This window comes from Drosophila subobscura, chromosome J (genome assembly GCF_008121235.1).
Source record: "Drosophila subobscura isolate 14011-0131.10 chromosome J, UCBerk_Dsub_1.0, whole genome shotgun sequence".
Classification (NCBI taxonomy): domain Eukaryota; kingdom Metazoa; phylum Arthropoda; class Insecta; order Diptera; family Drosophilidae; genus Drosophila; species Drosophila subobscura.
This window is the reverse complement of record NC_048532.1, coordinates 22,452,560-22,473,383: the sequence shown is the minus strand read 5'-3', so window position 1 is coordinate 22,473,383 and position 20,824 is coordinate 22,452,560. Positions and strand designations below refer to the sequence as shown.

The following is a 20,824-nucleotide window of genomic DNA, read 5'->3' as shown; positions in this document are numbered from 1 at the left end:
GCACTCGCTGCCGTTTGTCATGCCTCTATTTGGGCTCTGCCGCTGCCACTGCCGCTGCCACTGCCGCTGCCACTCTGGCTCATGTTCATCTTCTGGGCACTCATTCATTCATCGTTGTGTCTGTCCGTGTGTGTGAGGTCAAATTTACTTTATTAATTACAAACGCAAACAGCAGCAATAAATTTAAATGAATCGCAAATGTGTTGTGCTTCGCCACTCATTTTTGGGGCCACAGAGAAAAACACACGACACAAAAATCGAACAACTAAACGCTGTCTAATTTCTGCTAAATGCCTCACGAACCACAGACACAACAGGGAGCATCCCAAAACCGATTGAAAAACCAGCAAAAATCTATCTATTGGCTGACCCAAACCCTCTGCCAGTTCTAGTATTTCCCTGCCCCCCAACCATTTTGCTTATTTATTTGCCACGTTTCCAGCAATACTTTTAGTTTAGTCTCTCTCGTGCTCTCTCGCTTACTCTGGCCATATAATTAATTAAATATTTTTATATATCGCACATAAATGTGCACAGCAATATGCTATCCCCTGTTCCCTGTGTGGCTGTGTGTTTGCCTACTTTATAATGGACTGAGGCATAAAACTAAATAAATTCTGCGCCCGAGCTATAATTAAATTTATGTGGCTGAGTCATTTTCCGTGTAGCTCGCTCTGCCACTGCCACTGCCACTGCTGCTGTTGAATGCCCCGCAATGAATGAAAGGCAATGTTCATGTCATTTAGTAGCATTTTTACAGGGTGTTTTCTATGGCAAAAAGAAGTGAGAGAAAGGCAGCAAAGACTTTGGTTTCTGCTCTTGAAATTTTGCTTAAATTATTCGACAATCGATATGCCCAGAGACATGGCTGTCCTAAGCATTTAATAATTGGATATTCCATCATCTTTTCTACACCCAAAAAAACATTGCTAAAATATTATTTGTCTAATTATAAGCTTATGGGCTAATGCCTTTGACTCTTTCCTATTGCCAGTTGCCACTCATTTGGGCAAACTTTGTGGCCATTTATTAATGATCTAGATCTAGGGTATTTCTTGTATTATTTATGTACATTTATTGCACAATGAAATCGGTTAAGCATGGCAAAAACCGCCGCGTCAGCGACTTGCAATTTAGACAAAATAATTCCCACCAGATCCGCATACAGAATACGAATATTTGTATCTGTATCTGTATCTGTATCTGTGGCTATCTATCTTTTCCCCTCGTTGCAGCAACGGCAGCTGGTAGTGGCACAACCACGCTTCTATGTATGCCTCGCGTTTCGCGATAATTAATTGCTTTTATTTATTATTATTCATACGTTTGAATCGCTTGAATCCGTTCGAATCTCCTCGAATGTGTGTGATAGTTTCTTGACATTTACTCTTTATGTTGTTCGTTTCTTGATTTTCTGTGCCATCGAATAAAACATTCGCGAATAGCTTTTTATAATTGTTGTGTGTTCGCCGGAACAGGTCTTTGAACTGTCTTTCGCATGTGCGCCAGATACCAGACACAAGATTCACTCACACACTTTGGCCAATTCTTCCACTCAATCTCTGCTCTGTGCCTTTTGTTTGCAGCATAATTATATGAAATTAATTTTGAAATTAAATTCTAAATTTATAGCTTGACAAAGTGCGCTGACTAAGAGATGCAAATGCAGATGAAAATCAGTTATTGTAATGATTGTGAGGAGGAGCACCCGACCAGGTGATGCTGCTGCTGCTGCTGCTGATTCATGTCGTTGGCTTATAATCAAATTGGTTTATTAAACAAAGTCTCTGGGGAGTGGTCCAGCCTGAGCACTCAGAGGGTGACTCAAGCCTCCCCCGTTCTCGTGCTCGAAAATTATGATATAATAAATCTCGCAAGATTAAATGGAAATGAGTTCAACTGTCGATCGTTGCTTGAATTTCCTTCGAAACTTTTTGTTGGATATTCCCTTTGAAATGCCCTTCCTTCTAATTAGGCAAAAGCAGTCTTGTGCCACATATAATTAAACCCCAGCCCATAAGTTGTAATTACCTTTTGGGTATTTGGGAATTTATACGAACCAAAAATAAAGGTTCTATTGAATCCAGCAATTAAATGTGTGTGTAATAAATACATATAGAAATTACATAGAGACAGGTGCTCATGTCAATTGAAAGCCAACGCCTGCCGCATGGTCATTAAAAGCGGACACAGCCCCACTCCCACTCTCACTCCCTCCCTCTACCTCTCTCCCTTTCGCATATAAAAAAGTTAGGGGAATACTTACAGTGTAATCGCATTGCATATGCATAAAGGCAGAGTGCTGGAGACAAAGAAACAAACGACAAGCCACTCTGTCTCTCCCGCACTCCGCCACACTGTAATTATAAAGAAATTTAAATAATAATAATATGTACAACAATCAACAACAACAAAAAAGTGGGAAAACTTTTACGTCCGCAGCCATTAAAAATATAAAATGTAAAAGAGCGCAAATACCTCCTCAGCCCCGAGCTCCGAATACAATAAAATATGATCGTGTAATTTTTTCTCTTTTTTTATAGTTTTTAATTAATGGCTTTTTCTTGGGAGAGACACACACACACACCCCCCCTCCCGTGCATGGTGTTTCCCTCATTTTTGTCGGTCAGTTTTGAGGCACATTTTGTGCGGAGTAATTACATAGTTTTCCACTGGCAAAGGCAAAGATATATGGAAAATAAATACGAACACGAAATACGAATCGTAGTAGGAGCTGCAGCCTGGCTTCACCTTTGTCATCGTGACGTGGCTGATATTTTCGTGCGGTGTGTGGGGGGATTTACATTTCCCTTTTACTTCTTTACAAGCATTTCCATTCAGTGGCTTTTGCTCTTACTCCTGTTTTCTTCCTCTGTTTTTGAGGCCTTTCTTATGCCCCTGCAGCATAGCGGAAATGAATGAAAAGTCGTTTTTCTCTGCTATAATTGAGGGCAACATCTATGTACGTTTTCTTCTGCTGATTGACCGCGCGCAGTTTCCTATACCCAAAATGAGGGATAATCACGTTTAATATTTGACCAAATATTCCTTATTAAAAGTAGCAATATTCACTCATTCAAAGCACCATAATGATTTGTAGATTACTTTCGTTCTATTGCAATATTTATCTTAATTTTGGCTTTATTAATCCACCGATCTACTAATCTGTTCCCACTGTTCAAGCCCATTTCTCAAATTCCCATTCCATAAACAATATTCCCGTTATTCAATTACCATTCAAAGCTTTATCTAGCTATTGATACTATAAATATCTTCATTGAACAAAGCCCTAGCACCACATAGCACCTGCTGATCCCATCGAACCCATCCACCTTAGCCCATTCCAGTTAACAAATTCTCTCTGCTTAACTCCCCATTTCCATTCACATTTACACATTCAGAGACCCAAAGATTCACTCGAACGTTGCCTCGTTATTTATAGCCCCCACACCGCACCGAAAGTGGCGTTATTAATAATATTTATTTAAATTGTTACTTTATTAATCAAAAGCGCTGTTACACGTGCGTTCTGATTTTTTGTATCTTCTTTTGTTCTTCTTCTGCTCAATTTTTTTTAGTATCTTGTTTTTGTTTTCTTTTTGTGTTTGCCTTTTGGTCGTGTCGCTGCTTTTCGTGTGTTTATTTGCATTAATTATTAATTTGCTCGTTTGGCAGTTTGCGCATGCGCAAATGTTATAAAAAAACACAGCGCTGGGGCATTGGTGAGAGCGAGAGGGCAACAGCAGAGTGAAGAGTAAAGAGAGGATCATCGCAGACGGCGACGAAATGTTTAAATTTTATTTTAATACATTTGCTGAGGCCTTTTTTCACTTTTTTGATTAGTTAGAGACTAACCAAACCCCCAGCAGTCCGCGCTAAGGCCCAGTCCCACGATCCACGAGCCTCACCTCCATCGTCAGCTGTTTTTGGGGTCTTGTTTTTTTGGGTCTTGGCTGGCTGCTGACAATCGGCGTGTGGCGGCTGTCGAGTGAAAAGTTAAACACAAATTTTAGCAGCGCTTAAAAATAGCTACGTTTTTGATTGATTCACACTTCGGGCTGGGTTGCGAACGGAGCGACTGTGGCGACTCCACTGGCTGTAGAGCCAATTATACAACTCCGCACACACAGCGGGTGGGACGACCAAACGAGGCTTGGGTCCATTTCTAAGACAAAATGCTAAATGAAAGCATTTCAATTGTCTGCATGAATGAAAATAGCCAGCCCCTCCCGTCCCACACTTCTCCAAAAAACAAAACAAAAGCCACAGCGGACAGAGCGGACAGACGGACAGGCGGACTCTTTTTATGGTTCGCTCATGACGCGGCGCGTTTTGTGCGCGACAATAAACGCGCTGAACTGCAGATACATCCCATTTACAGGGGCAGGGTCCGGGGTCAGTGCAAGGACAGGGGAGCACATGTAGTGTTCATCATAATAATAATAAAATAATAAAACTTTATACATACAAAAATAATGTAGTATTCCTTTGTATGAAATATCAAAGCATCTACCCGCTAAGCGCTCCCATGACCCTGCTCCCTCCCTTGATGTTTTTTTTGCTATAAAAACTATCTTAAACAGATGGCCAGATGGATCATAAACATATATGTATGCATACAGATCGTAAATTCAATGTATAGAGCCGCATTTATTAATCGAAATTATGTTGTTTTTTACTCTAACCAAAAACAAATGGGGAATATGTTGTGATTTGGAATAGATGTAGGCAGCCAAAGGGGCATTACATTTAGGTAAATAATAATGATCTAAAAGTCAACTAAAATATGGATATTATAGTAAAGTTTCTTGGAATATTCCTTGGAAAAACAGAGTTTTGATAAGCTCCAATGAGCTCCCTCCAAAGAGTATCAATCAGTGCGCCCATCACTTATCCCTTTTATTTCTCTTTTTGTGGAACAACTTTGTTATTTTTTGTCATAGAGCACGGCATATTGGCTCGTCAAATTTAAGTAATAAAATTTAATTTATTTAAATTCGAAACGCCAGCCCATAGATGGCACATAAAAATCGAAAATCAAAATCAAAATCAAAAAAACATTGTTAAATGAAGCGGGAGATAAAAAATAATCATACAATAAGGAAAACAACAAACAGCACAGCACAAAAATATATTTCAATATCCCAAAAAATGGAAAGAAAAAGAAAAACTTGAAGCAAAAATGAGATAAATAATTTATGCCCAAAGACATAATGAAATAGAAGTTGTTTTTGTTGCGAAACAAACAATAAACATAACAAATCAGAATGCCATTGGCAGCTGGCAGCCGCACGACCATTGCTACACCCCTCGAAAATGTAGTTATGCGGAGTGCGCAGGCGGCCTGATATACCCTCGCTCTAGTGCACATTGCGGGGCATGCCAAAGCACAAATTACACAAATTTAAAAATAATAAAACTAAAACGTGTCTGCATAAATTAATTAATAAGTCAATTTTCGAATGGTATTGTGAATGTGAATATCCAAAGGCGAATGGTAGATGGCAGCTGGAAGATATAAAAGAGACACAAAAGAGATGAAAATACATTTAAATATAATCCACAATGCAGATAAGTCGGTGAATCCAAGATGGAGGAGAAACCTCTTCATTTTTAAGGATTTTCTTCAGGGAAGAACCTCCCCTCGTTGGCTGCTGCCTTCAATGAAGAGAAATTGTAATTTCTTTCTATAAAATCCTCTCAGTAGATGATTTAATTGCTGCTCCCAGCAAGCGATTACAACTTTAGGTGCAAGTTTTTATGCATTATACTTTTTTATTGCCTTTACAGCCCCCCCATCCGAATGGCTTTGAGGCGTTCATTGTCTGTCATTTGCCAGCCATAAAAAATACAACTTTATAAAGAAATAAAGTGAAATAAACATAAAACATTATAGTAATTGTGTAGAAAAAAAGAGAGGAAAACCTTCAACAAAATGAGTAAAAAGTGGAGAAAACATGCAAGTAAATGAGGGAACACAATAAATTACGAAGAAAAATTAGAGCTCATGTCAAGACGAAGCTAGGAATTCCCTTGGAGAAGCCTTCGAGCAGTTGCCTCTAACTTATTTAGCATCTCATGATAATCCCCAATCATTAGCCGCAGCACAAACAAAAAAAAAACATTTAGAAATCGTTTTTGTGTGTGGTTTTTAAGCATTCGAAAATTCCGCACGGCGGGCGACTCATTAAAAGTAAATAAAAAATCAGATACTAAAACAATCGAGAGAAGCATTTCGTTTCGTTTTGTTTCGTTTCGCATTGCGATGGATGTGAGGCTGGGATGTGGGATTGGGGCTTGGGGATTGCTTGTTGAAAAAACGATGTTAAATAAATAAAAAATATATAAATATATGCAGACAGCACACACGAACAAATACACAAAAAAAAAGAAAATTCAAAGAGCAAACACATTGAGAAGGCGACTAAAACGACTGACTAAAGCGGCTAGTGGGCAGGGCAGCGGGCAGAGGGTGGCGGGAACACCGAAGATCATTTCTGCGTACACTGGATGATGGGTGATTTTGGTGTAAATTTATAAACCCAACAATCCCATATATATAGAGGCATCACCACATCACGCCCCCTAATGGCAGAAATATATCTTTTGGGCATACGCAATTTCAGATTTCCGATTTCGCATTTCGGATCTCAAATTTGGCTTTGACTTTTGTGTAGTTTCATTTTCGATGCGAAGATTTTTGATTTATTTGTTGCGGCGAGGCCAAGAATACATAAATACCGCGGCAAATAAATAAAAATCTAGTTTTTGTTGGCCATTTTATTTATTTAATCAATTTTCGTGGGCAGCCTCAGAGCGCGCGTGTGCGTGTGGCTGCTGCTGCTGCTGCTGCTTCTGGCGTTTTTCTTGGGAAATCGAAAATGATTCACTTATGAAGATATTCACTCACATGAGTATGAGAACGAGTACGAGTACGGGGCACATTTTATTTGTATTTATTTTGAGCGTTTATGTAATACGCGTTTTATTATTTCATTTTTCATTTAATTTCTTGCTCATTTCACAACAACAATGCGAATCTGCGGCGCCTCCCCGCTCCACTCTCCCCTTGCTCTGTGCTGTGCCTTTTGTTTATAATTAAACGCAGAAAGCAGCGCAGCGTATTTCTTAATTATTTATTTTATTGTTGTTTATTTTTAAATGGGCTACAGACAATTTCCGCGCACTTTAAGCGAAACAAATAAAAGTGACGCAGCCTTTCTGGCATACACTGGGCTCTTGAGGGGGGAGTGGGGGAGGGAAAACTACTGCAGGGGTGTAGCAGCAGGCCCACAAAATTTGTAATTGAAAAGTGAATAATACACTGTGGAGGGAGGCGAAAAATAAATAACTATTTAGAGTGGAAACTCACAAATTCTTTTTTCTACTCATTCGAGTCTCCTCTGGCCAGTGCTTCCCCCGTGCCAGTGCTACCCATTCAAGAGCATTATTAAAGCCTAAGCATTAGCCATATATTTTAGACTTCAAACAGATTATGAATTGGAATCAAACAGAGCTACAGATACAGAATCCGAATCAGAGGCGATTGCTTGCGGGCATGTCGTCTGGGCAAACAGCAGCCACAATATATGTCTCTCCTCCAGAAATCTCTGAGCCAAAGGATACAGAAACGCAGAGACTCCTCCAGGCTGCTCCCCAAGTCCTGTCGCTAATTGCCAGAGAGATAGGGAGAGAGAGCGAGCGGTTGCTAATGCAAATTTAATCCGTGTATTTGTGTGTGTGCTTCGAATTATTTTCGCAGATGCGCGGCCAAATCAATTCCAAAAGCTGCCACAACGTGCTGCAATCTGAGGCTGCAATATGCAACTGTGGCAAGTCCCTTTGTGTGTGTGTGTGTGTGTGTGTGTATATTTACATATGTAATGGTTTCCTCTCTCTCTCCGTGTCTGTGTGCAATAATTATCTTGAGGCAGACAACGAGTGGCGGCGGCGAACTAAATCAATATTATGGCTGACTAATAAAGGTGTTGCCTCCACACACACACACACACACACACACACACAGATGCAGTTGCAGATGCATCACAGATACACAATTTCAGTGAGCCACGAAATGCATTTGCAATGGAACAGACATTTGACAGGCGGCCTGACAATTGGCATTAGAAATAAGTTTGGAAATAATATGAAATGGAGAGAGTGAGAGACGATCGAACGGGCAGGCCAGCGTCCAACGTCACATCATGAAAGATGCATGTGGCACGGGAGTCTGGCCAGTGCCTGCCGTTTGGGCAGTACGGGGAGTACCTCCAGCTGTACCCCTAACTGCACTCCTGTAGCTGTACTCCTCTGCGATTTGTATTAATTACACGTACCCCCAATGCACGCCACTCTAGGATGCAGCATGCCACACTCTCCACTCTCCCCTCCACTCTCTCTCTGCTTGCAAAAAAATACAATCAAATATGCATTTTAAAAGTTGGCCATAGCCCCCGCCCTGAGTCGAGACTCGGGCCATGGGGGGCTCGCTCCGTGTGCAACTCAAACAGCAGCCAAAGCAGGCCCCCAGACCCCAAAACCGTTATTTGTCTAACCTGTGAGCACACACACACGGATAAAAGGGAGTGTGTATGTGTGGCCATGCCTCTATTTACCCAGTAGCCCCAGTAGCCCCAGTAGCCAGAGCCCAGAACTCAGAGAACCCAGAGAACCCAGAGCCCGAGTGCATGCTGCGCTCTATGTTTTAGACAGTGGCTGCTGCCTCCTCCCGCCTCCTCCTCGTGCCTCTCTCTATGCTATTCAAAAAATTTAATGGCATTTTAAATAAGAAATTACACAGGCCTTGCATATTTCATAAGACTTTTCCGTATGCCTCTGTCGGATGGGCTGCTGACGATGGCGGCTCAGAGTTCGACTCGCTCTGCTCTCGGCTCGGCTCTCGCGACTATCCCCAAAGTATCAAATGGGGAAAAACTGTGTGCACCCAAAAGCAAAGAAAAGAGCGTGTGCCCTGCCTGCCTGCAAAATAGTGGTGCAGTTTTTTCTGTTCAAAGCGAAAGTTGCAGACCAAAAATACCCTGCCAGGCGCTCGCTGCACGACTTTGCTGCACACTCTACCTCGAGCCTAGCATGCCCCTTCAGCTGCATTGATGATTGCCTGCCTGCCACACACATAGAAATAATGTCGGAATGTTAGCTGTAATTCTACTTGTCGTTTTGTGTTGGTGCAGGGGGAACGGGGAGCGACTGCGAGGAGGCTCGTGCTACCTTTTTGCATAGTCGCTTTTGTAGCCTCATTTAATATTTATGTCTCTCTAAATATTAAATATTATTTCAAGGCTTTGGACTGTGCGTTGCACCTCTGCCGCTTTCCCTTTCCCTTTGCCTTTGCCTTCCCCTTCCGGCTGTTGCAGTTGTGGGCCGTGCCTCTTGCACTTCGATTGGCGCATAAAAAGCGTAGCATACATTTCAGCGCTTGACCTGCACACATCCTTCCCTCCCTCCTCCTGTGCCTTTCTTTCTATTTAAACTTAAGAGATTTGCGCGCACATGAATAATGAGTGACGGCACCTACAGCACCCAGCCACTGCCCCATGCCACATGCCTCTGCTTCATGGCTCTGATGATGGAGGACGCTTCTTTCTGTGTGTTTTTTCTCTTGTCTGTCTGCCTGCTTATACAAGTATTCATATTTAATGACTGTGTGCAGCCGTTTTAACACTTTGTAGACTTTCTCTGCCAGGGGTAGGGGTACAAGGGTGGGGGGTAGGGGTTGCAGGGACTGCGCTTTCAATCAGCTTTCAAAGGACACGCAAGCACCGCAGTCCAAGAGGCAACTCCCAAGTCGTTACAATCCAGCCAGCCAGTGGCTGCCAGTCGTAAGCGCAAGCTTTTGGTGTCCCTTTGGCCAGGCAGCCAAGCCGAGCCGAGCCCCATCTATCCTCATTATCCCCTCATGCTAACAACAAAAAAAAACAATAAATTACTATTTGCAAGAGGTTAATTTTTACTGTGGAAGTGTGCTTCGCCCTTCCCTGCTGGAAATTACAGGAGCAACGCGAAGAGCTACAATTGTTGCCTCAACAATTCGCGGACGAGACGAAGGCTTAGGGATGTCAGCGTGAGCCTCAAGGACTTGAATATCATTTCACCAATAGCAGATCCCACAGCAGAGCTTAAAATTCAATGAGTAAAGCAGACTAATCGGAGAGAATTTCCCTAGAATGCTAACTCCCAAGATACTCCTCAGTTACCTCAGATCAAAGACCCAAAGAATTCCTCGTGTCACGCTGCCATCTCTGGCTAAAGGCGCGTCTCTCCCATGGCAGACCGAATGAAGTCTCAGTGCAAATGAAGTCCAAGTCCGAGTGCTTTTCCTCGTGTTCGCCTGGGAGAGAATGCACGAGGAAGTACTCGCCTTCAAGCGGTTGAGCAAGCACAATCCACGGAAGGACGAGACGAGCGCTTGCAAGACAACGCCTGGACTCTGTTTGGGGGCGCAACAAAACAGTAAAAATAACACAGAAACAGAACAGAAACAGAACACAGAAACAACAGCAATGCAAAGGAAAGGGAAAGGGGTGCCTGCTCCTTTAGATCGCGCGTCGTGGCATTTTTTCGAGGGTCGGCAAGAAGGGCTGAAAGGGCTGACGGACTGACGGGCTGACTGTGTGCTGTGCCCCTGCATTTGAATGTTTTATAGCGAATTTCTGTTGTCGGGCTGTGGTTACTTCTGTTCCGCTTGCCCCCCTCCCCAGCCCTCTCCCTTTGCGAGGCATTCCCTCTGGTTAGAGCTGGCAACTTGACACACCTCAATGCACGTTGCACGTTGCACATTGCACTCAACACTTGGCGTATAATTATTTATTACATTTAAATTATTGTTGCTTGCCATTGTGTTGTGGCTGTTGTGTTTGTACGAGTGTTGCGCTTTGCAAAGGGTATTTGCACTTGGCGGAGATGTTCGTGACGCTTAGGGGGAAACTTTTTATTCGCCAGAATATTTTTTAGAATTTTTAGAAATATTTTATGTAAAGCGTATTTTAGTAAACAATTTATAAGCTGTTTTATAGTATTTTTAGTGGCATCTATAACATTTTTAGTGGGATTTTATGGTATTTAGACGGTTTTAGATAACATTTCTAGTATTTTAATGGAGTTTCTGATATGTTAAAGGAAATTATAGTATTTTGCAAGTAATTCCAGAACTTTCAATAGTATTATTATCCATTTTAAGAATATTTATGGCATATTTGATGCCGTTTTTATTATTTTCCGTACAATTCTGCCCTTGCTAAGCGCCTCTATTGATCGTTTCCATATATCACCGAATCCTTAAAGGGTATCTCCCACTTCGCCACACACTTGAACACATTTTCCAGTTGCAAGCTAAACTTTCTCCCTCTTCCACAACAAAAGCCAAGGCGGTACAGAGAAGAGAGAGAGAGAGAGAGAGAGCGAGAGCAAGCGCGCTTCATGCACTCGCACTTGGCTTTATGATTGCTACAATTATTTGTTACATTTGTTGTTTTTGTTGTTGCAACTATTTCACGACGCCTCCCTGCAATTCCTAGGACTACTTCCTCGTACCACTCCGCTGCAGTACTTCCCTCCTGCCACACACAACAATTGTTTATAGCCGCCCTGTTCTGTTGTTTTGTTGTTTTGCATTTCATTATTTGTATTCCAATACGCGAAACGATAAACATATAGAAAAAGAGACTCTAGATGTGGCACAAGACACGGCTGCCGCTGCTCGAGTAGAAGAAGAGTTGCAGAGAGCTTTCCCTTTGCTCCCCACTCCACTCCTCTCCTCTCTGCACCTTTCCCTCTGGCGGCAGCCGGCAGTCTTTACGAAATGTGTTTTTCACATTATTCCCATGAATAATGCATTTGGCCAATATGCATATTTTATGTGAAATTCGTGCAATAAAATACTATTAAATATTTAGTTGCTGCCGCCGCTGCTGCTGTCTTGTGGATGCCTTCCCCAAAAAAGGAAAAGGAAGAGGCAGCTGCTGCTACTTTTGGGTGTCCTGCCCCGCAAGGTTGAAGGCGGGGACGGACTTCTAAAAATGCAAATCGATTCGCGGTGCCAGCAAGCAAAATGGGTCTAAAGATACAGCTACAGTGGGAGGGGAAAGCGGGAAGTATCTTCGGGTGTCTCCTCGATAATTGAGGATTGAACTTACTGCTGAATGTCGATGTCGATGTCGACGTCGATGTCTCGCTGCCCGTGTACTCCCATGGGAGGTGTACGCTTTCAAATGAATTATTTCTGTAGCGTCTTATAAAATTAATGAATGGCACGAGGCAGTGGGGGGGGGCAGGGGAATGGCAACAACAACTACTAAAAACGAACCAAGGTGCGGCCGTCGTCTCGCGGTGTAACAGGAATCGCAGGAATGGCAGAAACAGGAGCCAGGCATTATGGAGAGAGAGCAGCAAGAGCTGGGCATGGCATGCGTGTGGCTTGCTCGCCGAGTGTCGCACAAATAAATGAATGAATGAGCCAGAGAGCAGGCAGCAGGCAGCCAGCAAAGATGCCAAAAGGAAGCCAGGAGCTTGGCACCTTCCCAGCGAGAAGCTCTCTCCCGAGGGCGCACACACAGCGAGTCTCTCTCTCTCTCGTGATGTCTTCAACAACTGAGAGATAGCTGAGAGATAAATGAGAGCCAGCTGGAGAGCGAAAACTACTAGTGGCAGTAGTAATAGTGAAGGCTACAAAGGAACAGGCGCCAAGCAATCGTCAGCAGAAGGAACAGCAGGGAGCAGCAGCAGCAGCAGCAAAAAGTGGCCCCAAACGGAACGAAGTCCCGGAAATGGCAAGGTCCTTTGGGGGGTGGGGTGGTGTTGGGCTGGGCTAGTAGTTCCACAGAGGGATGTTGGCGCGTGAGTGGGTGGCATGGCCAGGGCATGGTGTGGGGGCTGGCTCTGTGGCAAGCAACTTGCAGACAAGAGAAATAACAAACTTGAGACGCCGCCGCTGCCGCTGCCACCGCCACCACGGTAAAACACGAATCGAAAATGAATAATAAATAAAGTGTTATATAATATAAGAAATATACTACTGGCAGGAGTAGAAGTGGAAGTGGAAGCAGACAGGGAGGAGGCAAAACTACAGCAAAAGTTCGGTTAAGAAGTAAGCGCGGGCTGGGCAAAGGGAAGGGCAGGGAAGGGTATGCTGGGGGCTGGTATGGGTTTAGGATAAAGGTCTTGCTAACCACCCACACAACCCATCTAGTTTTTAGTGGTATTTCTTACACTCAAAGAAATTAGAGACACAATAGAAAAAAGAAGGAGAAATCGAAGCAAGAACATTTTTCGAAATATTTTTGAATAATTTAAAGAATTTGTTGTGCTGAAATGTAGCATCTAATTGTTACTAGAAAAGTGGAAATATCTCCTCCGTCTTTATTCGCTCTCTGCAGAACGGGGTGGCGTGGGTTTTGATGTCTAGAGAGGGCGGGGGGCATCGAGTGCTGAGTTTATGTGCGCGCTTGAAAAATAAAATTAAAATTGCATTAGAATCCGAAAGGGGTATTACAGAAGAGAGGGCGGGCGGGCGGCAGGGAGGAGTGGCAGCAATAGAGGAAGGGTGAGGGCAGGAGGTGTGTAGTAGTGAAAACTTGAAGGCTGTTGAAAGGTAGGAGAGAGAGAGGAGGAGTGGCGTGAAGTGAATTGAAGCAAGGAGTTGGGGGTTTTCCTTGCCATGCATTTCGATTGATGGTAAAATTGTGCAGAGGGGGGGAGGGGGAGTGTATAATAAATTTATATTTTATTGCCAACAGACACACACACACACACACACACAGGCAGACACACTCACACACAGCCACTGACACACAGAGAAAAAGTTATAGAATTCCATTCGTAATCCACAGATATACAGAATGAGAATGAGAATATATGAGTGCGGGGGAGGGGTGTAGGGAGGGGTTGTGGGGTTGGCAGTGAATGGTTTTTCCTATACAAAAAAGTATTGAGAAAAAAATAAACTTCAGTAATATTTTCCTGGCGGCAAAAAACGAAATCAATAAATTTTTATAGAGAATTTTGTTGTAGCAAGCGGAAAAGTTAATTAAATAAATTATTATGTGAATGGGGCACACGATGAGTAATTGGCAAGAAGAAGAGCCAGCAGCAGCAAAAGACGCGCAACGACGCGACGCGACGCACACTCTGTGGCAGGCAACAGCGTCAGCGTCAGCAGTGGCGGAGGCGCCGCAAATTAAATTAAATGAGTTGAAAGAAAGTTGAATGCGCGCGGCACACTTCAAAATTTGTTTTTGTCGAAGGAAAATTGAGTGGGGGGAAAACACACACACACTCGGGTGGGACAGGGGGCGGACAAGACGCTGGGAATTGAAAATTTAATTAATTAAACATTTTTGAGAGCAGAGCCGGAGCCAGAGCCGGTCGTAATATTTTATTATTATATGAAAATTGTACGATGCGCGAGAGAGTTTTGTAATTGCCAGAGACGCCACAGAAGTAGACGAAGCTGCAGAGGAATAGATGGATGGATAGATGGATGGATGAATGGATGGATGAATGGATAGATTGATGTACATATATTCATATGAACAGTGTTGTAGGAAGGGCAGGTCATGAGGTTGAATGCATGACTAATGGCTGAATTATGTAGATGATGGGAATACTCACTTCAAAGTAGATGACTTTGGATTTTAGATGTGGCAGAAGATCTGGAATAAAGAGAGTACAAAGTAGATTAAGGGAAGGGTAGATAGATCGATAAGTAAATAGATAAATAATAAATGGAATTACTATAAATATCCATAAAAGAATCGCTAACACACTTTTCTACTCCTCTGCAAAGACTGGCAGCTCTGATGCAGTTCTTACAACATTTTCTAGATGGATTTATGGATGATTAGTTGGTTGAATGGATACACATTCCTAGATGGATATTTGCTTAGATTAATGAACAAATAGATAGATAGATAGAGCATAGACAGAACAAAGTAATAACTAAAATATAATTAAAAACAAAAACAGATCCTCTGCCCCATCCCGTGCCTTGTGTAACCTCCATCTCAACCCGTTCCCAATGGAATCCCCCTGCTCGTAATTTTCATTCTGCTATTACCTATGCATTTTACAGCACAATAAAGTGTTCACACTGCCTGCCATAAGTCAGAGTACATCTAGAACAGGAACACCTAGAACGGGGTGGCCAGGGTTGGGGGGGGGGCTGGGGTGCATGGGCCTTCATCATTAACAAAGTGTTTTACATAAAATAGCATTTTTAACGCCATCCATTCCTGCCTTGCATTTGTTACAGTTACTCGTGCAACAATGAATGTTGCTTGTTTGTTGTTGTTTTTCGTTGCTTTTTGTTGCTTTTTGCTGCTTTTTGTTGCTAGGAAAAAAATGTAAAAATGCTTCCGACTTTTCAATTTCAATTATTCATACGTTTTATGACCTTTTTCCTGCTGCATGCCAGTCAGCGGCAGCGGCGGCGGCGGCGGCATGTACGCCTAGCTTCACTGTACTACAGTAGAGTCTGCCCAGTGCCTGCACCTCCTCCCCTTCCCTGTTCTCTTCTGTGTAGCAGCGGCGGCGGCGCCTACTTTTCAAATTTTTAAGACTTGCATTATATTCGTTTCCCTTTTATTCCACCGCCACCGCCGCTGACTTTTGCCTTTCCTGTTTTTAGTTTTAGTTTTTTTTGTTGCTTCTTGCTTTTTGCTCTCTGTGTGCCTCTCCTCGTTGCACATAATTTGTATTACGCCCCAACGTGTATATAAAATGCATGGCCACGGCGGCGGCTACGTGGCCTCCCTCCCGACGCGTTGGTGGGCGTGGCCTGGAACTGGACTTTCGAGGCTCCGCGAAGCTGCTGGTCAGTCGCGAGGGAAGGCGGTCGGGCTGGGAGGCACTTTATTGCCTCCGCCTCAGCCATGGCACGAAACGTGCATCAATTTTAACTTTTTTCTATGCTCAGGGGAGTCGCAAGAGAGCGAGGGAGAGTTAGAGGGAGAGAGAGCAGGCGGCATGGCTTTGGTTAGCCGCAAAAGATTGATCTATGTTGGAATTTAAAGTGCAAAAAGAGGCATCGATGGACACGAAAAATATAACCAAATTTAGGCGAACCAAAACACAAATTGGTTTCACTTTTCTCCATATGTTTTCTAAGCTACATACAGCTCTTATACAACTCTTATACAACTCTTATACAACTCTTATATAACTCTTATACAACTCTTATACAACTCTTATACAGCTCTTAAAGGCTCTTAAAAGCTCTTATACAACTCTTATAATTCTTAAACATCTCTTATACATCTTATGCAACTCTTATACATCTCTTATACACCCCCTTATACACTCTCGGTAAGCGCATTCCATATGGTAATTCCTTTTGCCCGACTAGACCCCGCCTTTTGTCTATACTTAACCTAAATGGTTGCATTTTTTCACAGTGTAGCTGATTAATGCAGCTTAAGGGTTAAAGTCAGGCTCAATTACGAGGCAGAAAGTTCCCCCTGAATACCTAATAATAGCAATAAATAAATGGTGCTGCCTTCTGCCGGGCCATAAAAAGCCGCCAAGACAATGAATCTGTTGGGTGGCAGAGGGGGAGGCAGAGAGGAAGACCAGTAGCTCCACTTTGTGTACTAATTTGCGTTTTTGGTTGGCTTCCTCCAACGTTTTTGCATACGAAAAATGTGGGAGCAGAGACAGGGGATCGGAGACAGGGACAGGGAACATTTATGGCATTCATAAACTTTAACGGCTCGAGGAAAAATGTCGCGAAAATCCAACCGAATAAACGACTCAACTAACTTTTCTGTGTCTTTCCTTCCATTTTCCAGGCAAAAATGATCGAAAGCGGCGGCCATGGCGGCTGGATGGGCGCTGCTGCTGCGGCAACAGGCGCTTCTGTGGCGGGTAAGTGTTGCACCTTTCCCTGAGACACCGATACGCGCCCCAATCCCCACTCCAAACCAGCCTTTGCATTCTCTCTGTCTCCCTCTTGGTGTCCTTTCAGCAGACAGCTACCAGTACCAGCTGCAGTCCATGTGGCAAAAGTGCTGGAACACCAACCAGCAGAATCTCGTGCAACAGTTGCGCTTCCGGGAGCGTGGCCCGCTCAAATCGTGGCGCCCCGAGGCCATGGCCGAGGCCATCTTCAGTGTCCTCAAGGAGGGTCTCTCCCTCTCCCAGGCAGCCCGCAAGTTCGACATCCCCTACCCCACATTCGTGCTGTACGCAAATCGAGTCCACAACATGCTGGGCCCCTCGCTCGATGGCGGCACCGATCCGCGGCCCAAGGCCCGGGGCAGGCCGCAGCGCATTCTGCTGGGCATGTGGCCGGAGGAGCTCATCCGCAGCGTCATCAAGGCGGTGGTCTTCCGCGACTACCGCGAGATCAAGGAGGACATGGGAGCGCATCAGTACGCCAATGGACAGTCGCATGCGGTAAGTGGAGCTTCCATTACGACTTCCATCTTTCAGGCATCTTTCGGATCAATCTTTGGCCTTTTCCTAACTTCTATCCCTTCCCCTTTGCACCTCTTTTTTCCCCTCTTTAGACCTACATTGGGGGCGGCACCACTACCAATGGCTATCACAGCGCAGCTGCCGCCAAGATGGCCGCACAGAATGCCGCCTTGGCACCGCCCGATGCCAGCAGTCCGCTGAGCACCATGACCGAGTCCCTGCGCAGGCAAATCCTGTCGCAGCAGCAGCAGGCGGCGCAGCATCAGCAGCAGCAGCAGCACCAACAGCAGGCGCCGCACATGTACAAGTCCCCGGCCTACTTGCAACGCTCCGAGATCGAGGACCAGGTCTCGGCGGCAGCGGCGGTGGCTGCGGCGGCGGCCAAGCATCAGCAGAGCGGCGGCAATGTCGGCGGCGGGCGTGGCTCTGAGAATCTGCCCGATCTGACGGCCCTGGGACTGATGGGGCTGCCCGGCCTCAATGTGCTGCCATCGCGCGGTGCAGGCGTCAATGGCGGGGGAGGCGGTGGTGCGGCGGCGCCCTCGAGTGCGGCCAGCTATGCGCGAGAGCTGACACGCGAGCGGGAGCGGGACCGGGAGCTCAAGGAGGCGATGCAGGCGCGTCAGTACGGGAATCAGTCGCGCGGCAGCAACTCCTCCTCCAAGGCGCAGCAGTCGAATCGCCCCGGTGCCGCCTCCCCCTACTCCACGCACTACGCCAAGCAGCAGCAGCAGCAGCAGCAGGTGCAACACGCGAAGCAGGAGCATCCGAATTACGCGTACAACAAGCGCTTCCTGGAGAGCCTGCCGGCGGGCATTGACTTTGAGGCGATTGCCAACGGTCTGCTGCAGAAGTCGGTGCAGGCGCAGAACAAGAGTCCCCGCTTCGAAGACTTCTTCCCGGGCCCAGGGGGGCCGCAGGACATGAGCGAACTCTTCGTGAATCCCGATGCGGCGGCAGCAGCGGCCGCCGCGGCAGCCTATGCCCCGGTGCGCGAGTCGCCGCTGATGAAGATCAAGCTGGAGCAGCAGCAGCATGCCACGGAGCTGCCGCACGAGGATTGAGGCAGAGGAGAGGCAATGGAATGTTTTTGGACTGCTACTTGAAGCGAGAGAGAGCGAGCGAGAGAGAGAGAAAATGCCCAACGTTTGATTTTATTTTAGATTTTTTTTAGTTGAAGCAGAAAGCAAAAAAGGTTTTTAACGGCTAGGATGTAGGATATATACGAGTATATAGGATTATTATTACATGTATGTAGGATTCTTAAAGAGGTATAAAAAAGTATTAACAGGACACACCCCATGCACACACACACACACACACACACACACAAAACATACTTCGGAACTTTCCTTTAAGGATAGGATCTCGTCTTGGATTCGTTTTTATTTATTTTTCGATTGATATAAATTGGATTGCCTTTTTGTTGCCACGCATCGTACGAGAGAGAGAGAGAGAGAGAGATAGCGAGAGAGTGAGTTAATAATTATGAATTAAATAATTAATTAATTAGCGCTAAGCATTCGAAGCGAGAGACTTGTGCATTTCTTAAATGTAGATTTAAACACACAAAAATTAGTTGTAAAAGATTCATTCGATTCACACACACGCAAAAACCCACACACACACACTGAATAATCCATAAAATATATATATAAATGTCTAGCTACACATACATACATACATACATGCATAAATATGTATTCAAGATACAGCTATGGTATCTATAATTAAAATGGATATATCCAAGAGTATGCATACGGATAAATATTATAATTAAATTAATGGAATTTCCATGTAAATAATGTACAAATTTCCAATAGCTTTAGGCTTTACTTTCGTCTTTAGATCATAGATACATAGACACACACACACATAAGCTTCACTACAATGAGATACAAAAGTATCTTGTGGCAAGCTATACCCCCTCCTGCAGGCAGCATTCAAATCAATTTAATGCTAATTTTATGCATAAACAGTCACCCACAAAAGCACATGCACATCCCCCCCTACACACACACGAACACACACACACACATGACTGTATCTATTGTGAGTGCAACTATTATTAATTATTAATTATTATTATTATTATTACTGTCTATCCAATGGAAAGAAAAGAATTTGCAGCATAACGCTGGGAGCGAATTCTCTTGAGTTTTAGTTAAAGCCCTAAATTATAAATAAACAATAAAATACAAATAAAAATTAAAACAAAGAAATAAAAACAAAAATGAAAAACTAAATGTAAAACGTGAAAATTCCAGTGTTCTTTTTGGGCGGGGGAAAAGGCGTAAAAGGAAAAGCAAAGGCAAATGTTGAAGACGCAAAAAATGGAAAAAGTAATAATCTTGGACGATGGATTCGTGATGGATACGAAATGCTATGATAAACATCGGATTAGTCGATAGATTACGAATGTTCAGCGCATTTTAGAGAAAGCTTTTAGAGAGCTTTGTGCGGAAATGTTACCAAATTCTAGAGCTCCAAAGAAGGAAATTAATTAGATAATTTCTGTCGGTAATTTTCATGGATCAAAATGAAGAAACTTTTCGTGAAAGGAAACTGCAAAATAACGTAAACTATCAACAATGAAATCAACCTTAAATATTGAAAGAAATTGCAGTGCAATTTCAGCCAATACAAAATGAAATTAGATTATTTATGTTATAAATCAAATCATGGAAGTAAATCAGGGAAACATTAGGTCATTGAAAATTGGAACCAAATGCGAGCAATAAATTTCGAGAGCGATAGGAAAATAAATTTCAATGGAAAATATGGAAAACTGTCTCGAAATGTGATATGGATGAAACATGGACCGAAACCTATGCCAATGCTGCTCAATATTCTGAATTTTAAGAGCTCCAAACTGCTGAAATTTGAAAAGATTTCCAATTCATAATGAATGTGAGGCTGAGTTCTAGAATCGAAATATAATTTCAAAGTAAATGAGTTTGTTTTTGCCAATTTCGGACAAGTATTAGACCTTGGAAATTAAGTAATTCTTTGACATTTCTTCTAAGAAAATATTCAGCTGAGAGTCGCTAAAATATTGGAACTTGCAATACAAAACATTTAGCATACAATCTGCATAGTTTTGGCCAAGCTGGGGGGTTAGGAAGAGTACCAGCATACGGTCTAAAGAAAGGTCCAAGGAAAGAGAACTTCCCTTCACCTTCCCACAGCTCTACGTAAATCTGAAAATGCCAAATCCCCCCAAGGTGCACTGCGATTCCCCCTAGACACAGCACCCTTTGCTTAGCCTCCCTATCGGCAGAGCCCCATTCCATTCCCAGTTGCCTCTTCAGTGGTGTGCCCCAAATTGCTTAGACATAATTCACAATGATGCCACACCCCCCAATCCGCACTCTCGAAGCAGCCAGTGCAACATGCG

The 20,824-nt window shown here is 43.8% G+C and overlaps 1 protein-coding gene across 3 annotated transcripts in view; it reads left to right on the top strand.

Annotated features, from left to right (window-relative positions):
• The window catches only part of LOC117893960 (protein bric-a-brac 2), a 35,494-nt gene extending 15,859 nt beyond the window's left edge, over positions 1-19,635 (top strand). For 2 of the 3 annotated variants that reach the window (XM_034800754.1, XM_034800753.1), the window contains exons 3-5: positions 16,800-16,875; positions 16,976-17,406; positions 17,520-19,635. In XM_034800754.1, the coding sequence (XP_034656645.1) occupies positions 16,800-16,875; positions 16,976-17,406; positions 17,520-18,491 (1,479 nt within the window). In that variant the 3' untranslated portion in view covers positions 18,492-19,635. The remainder of the gene's footprint in view (positions 1-16,799; positions 16,876-16,975; positions 17,407-17,519) is intronic. The other variant, XM_034800755.1, reaches the window with a different exon arrangement.
• Positions 19,636-20,824: the final 1,189 nt, after the last annotated feature.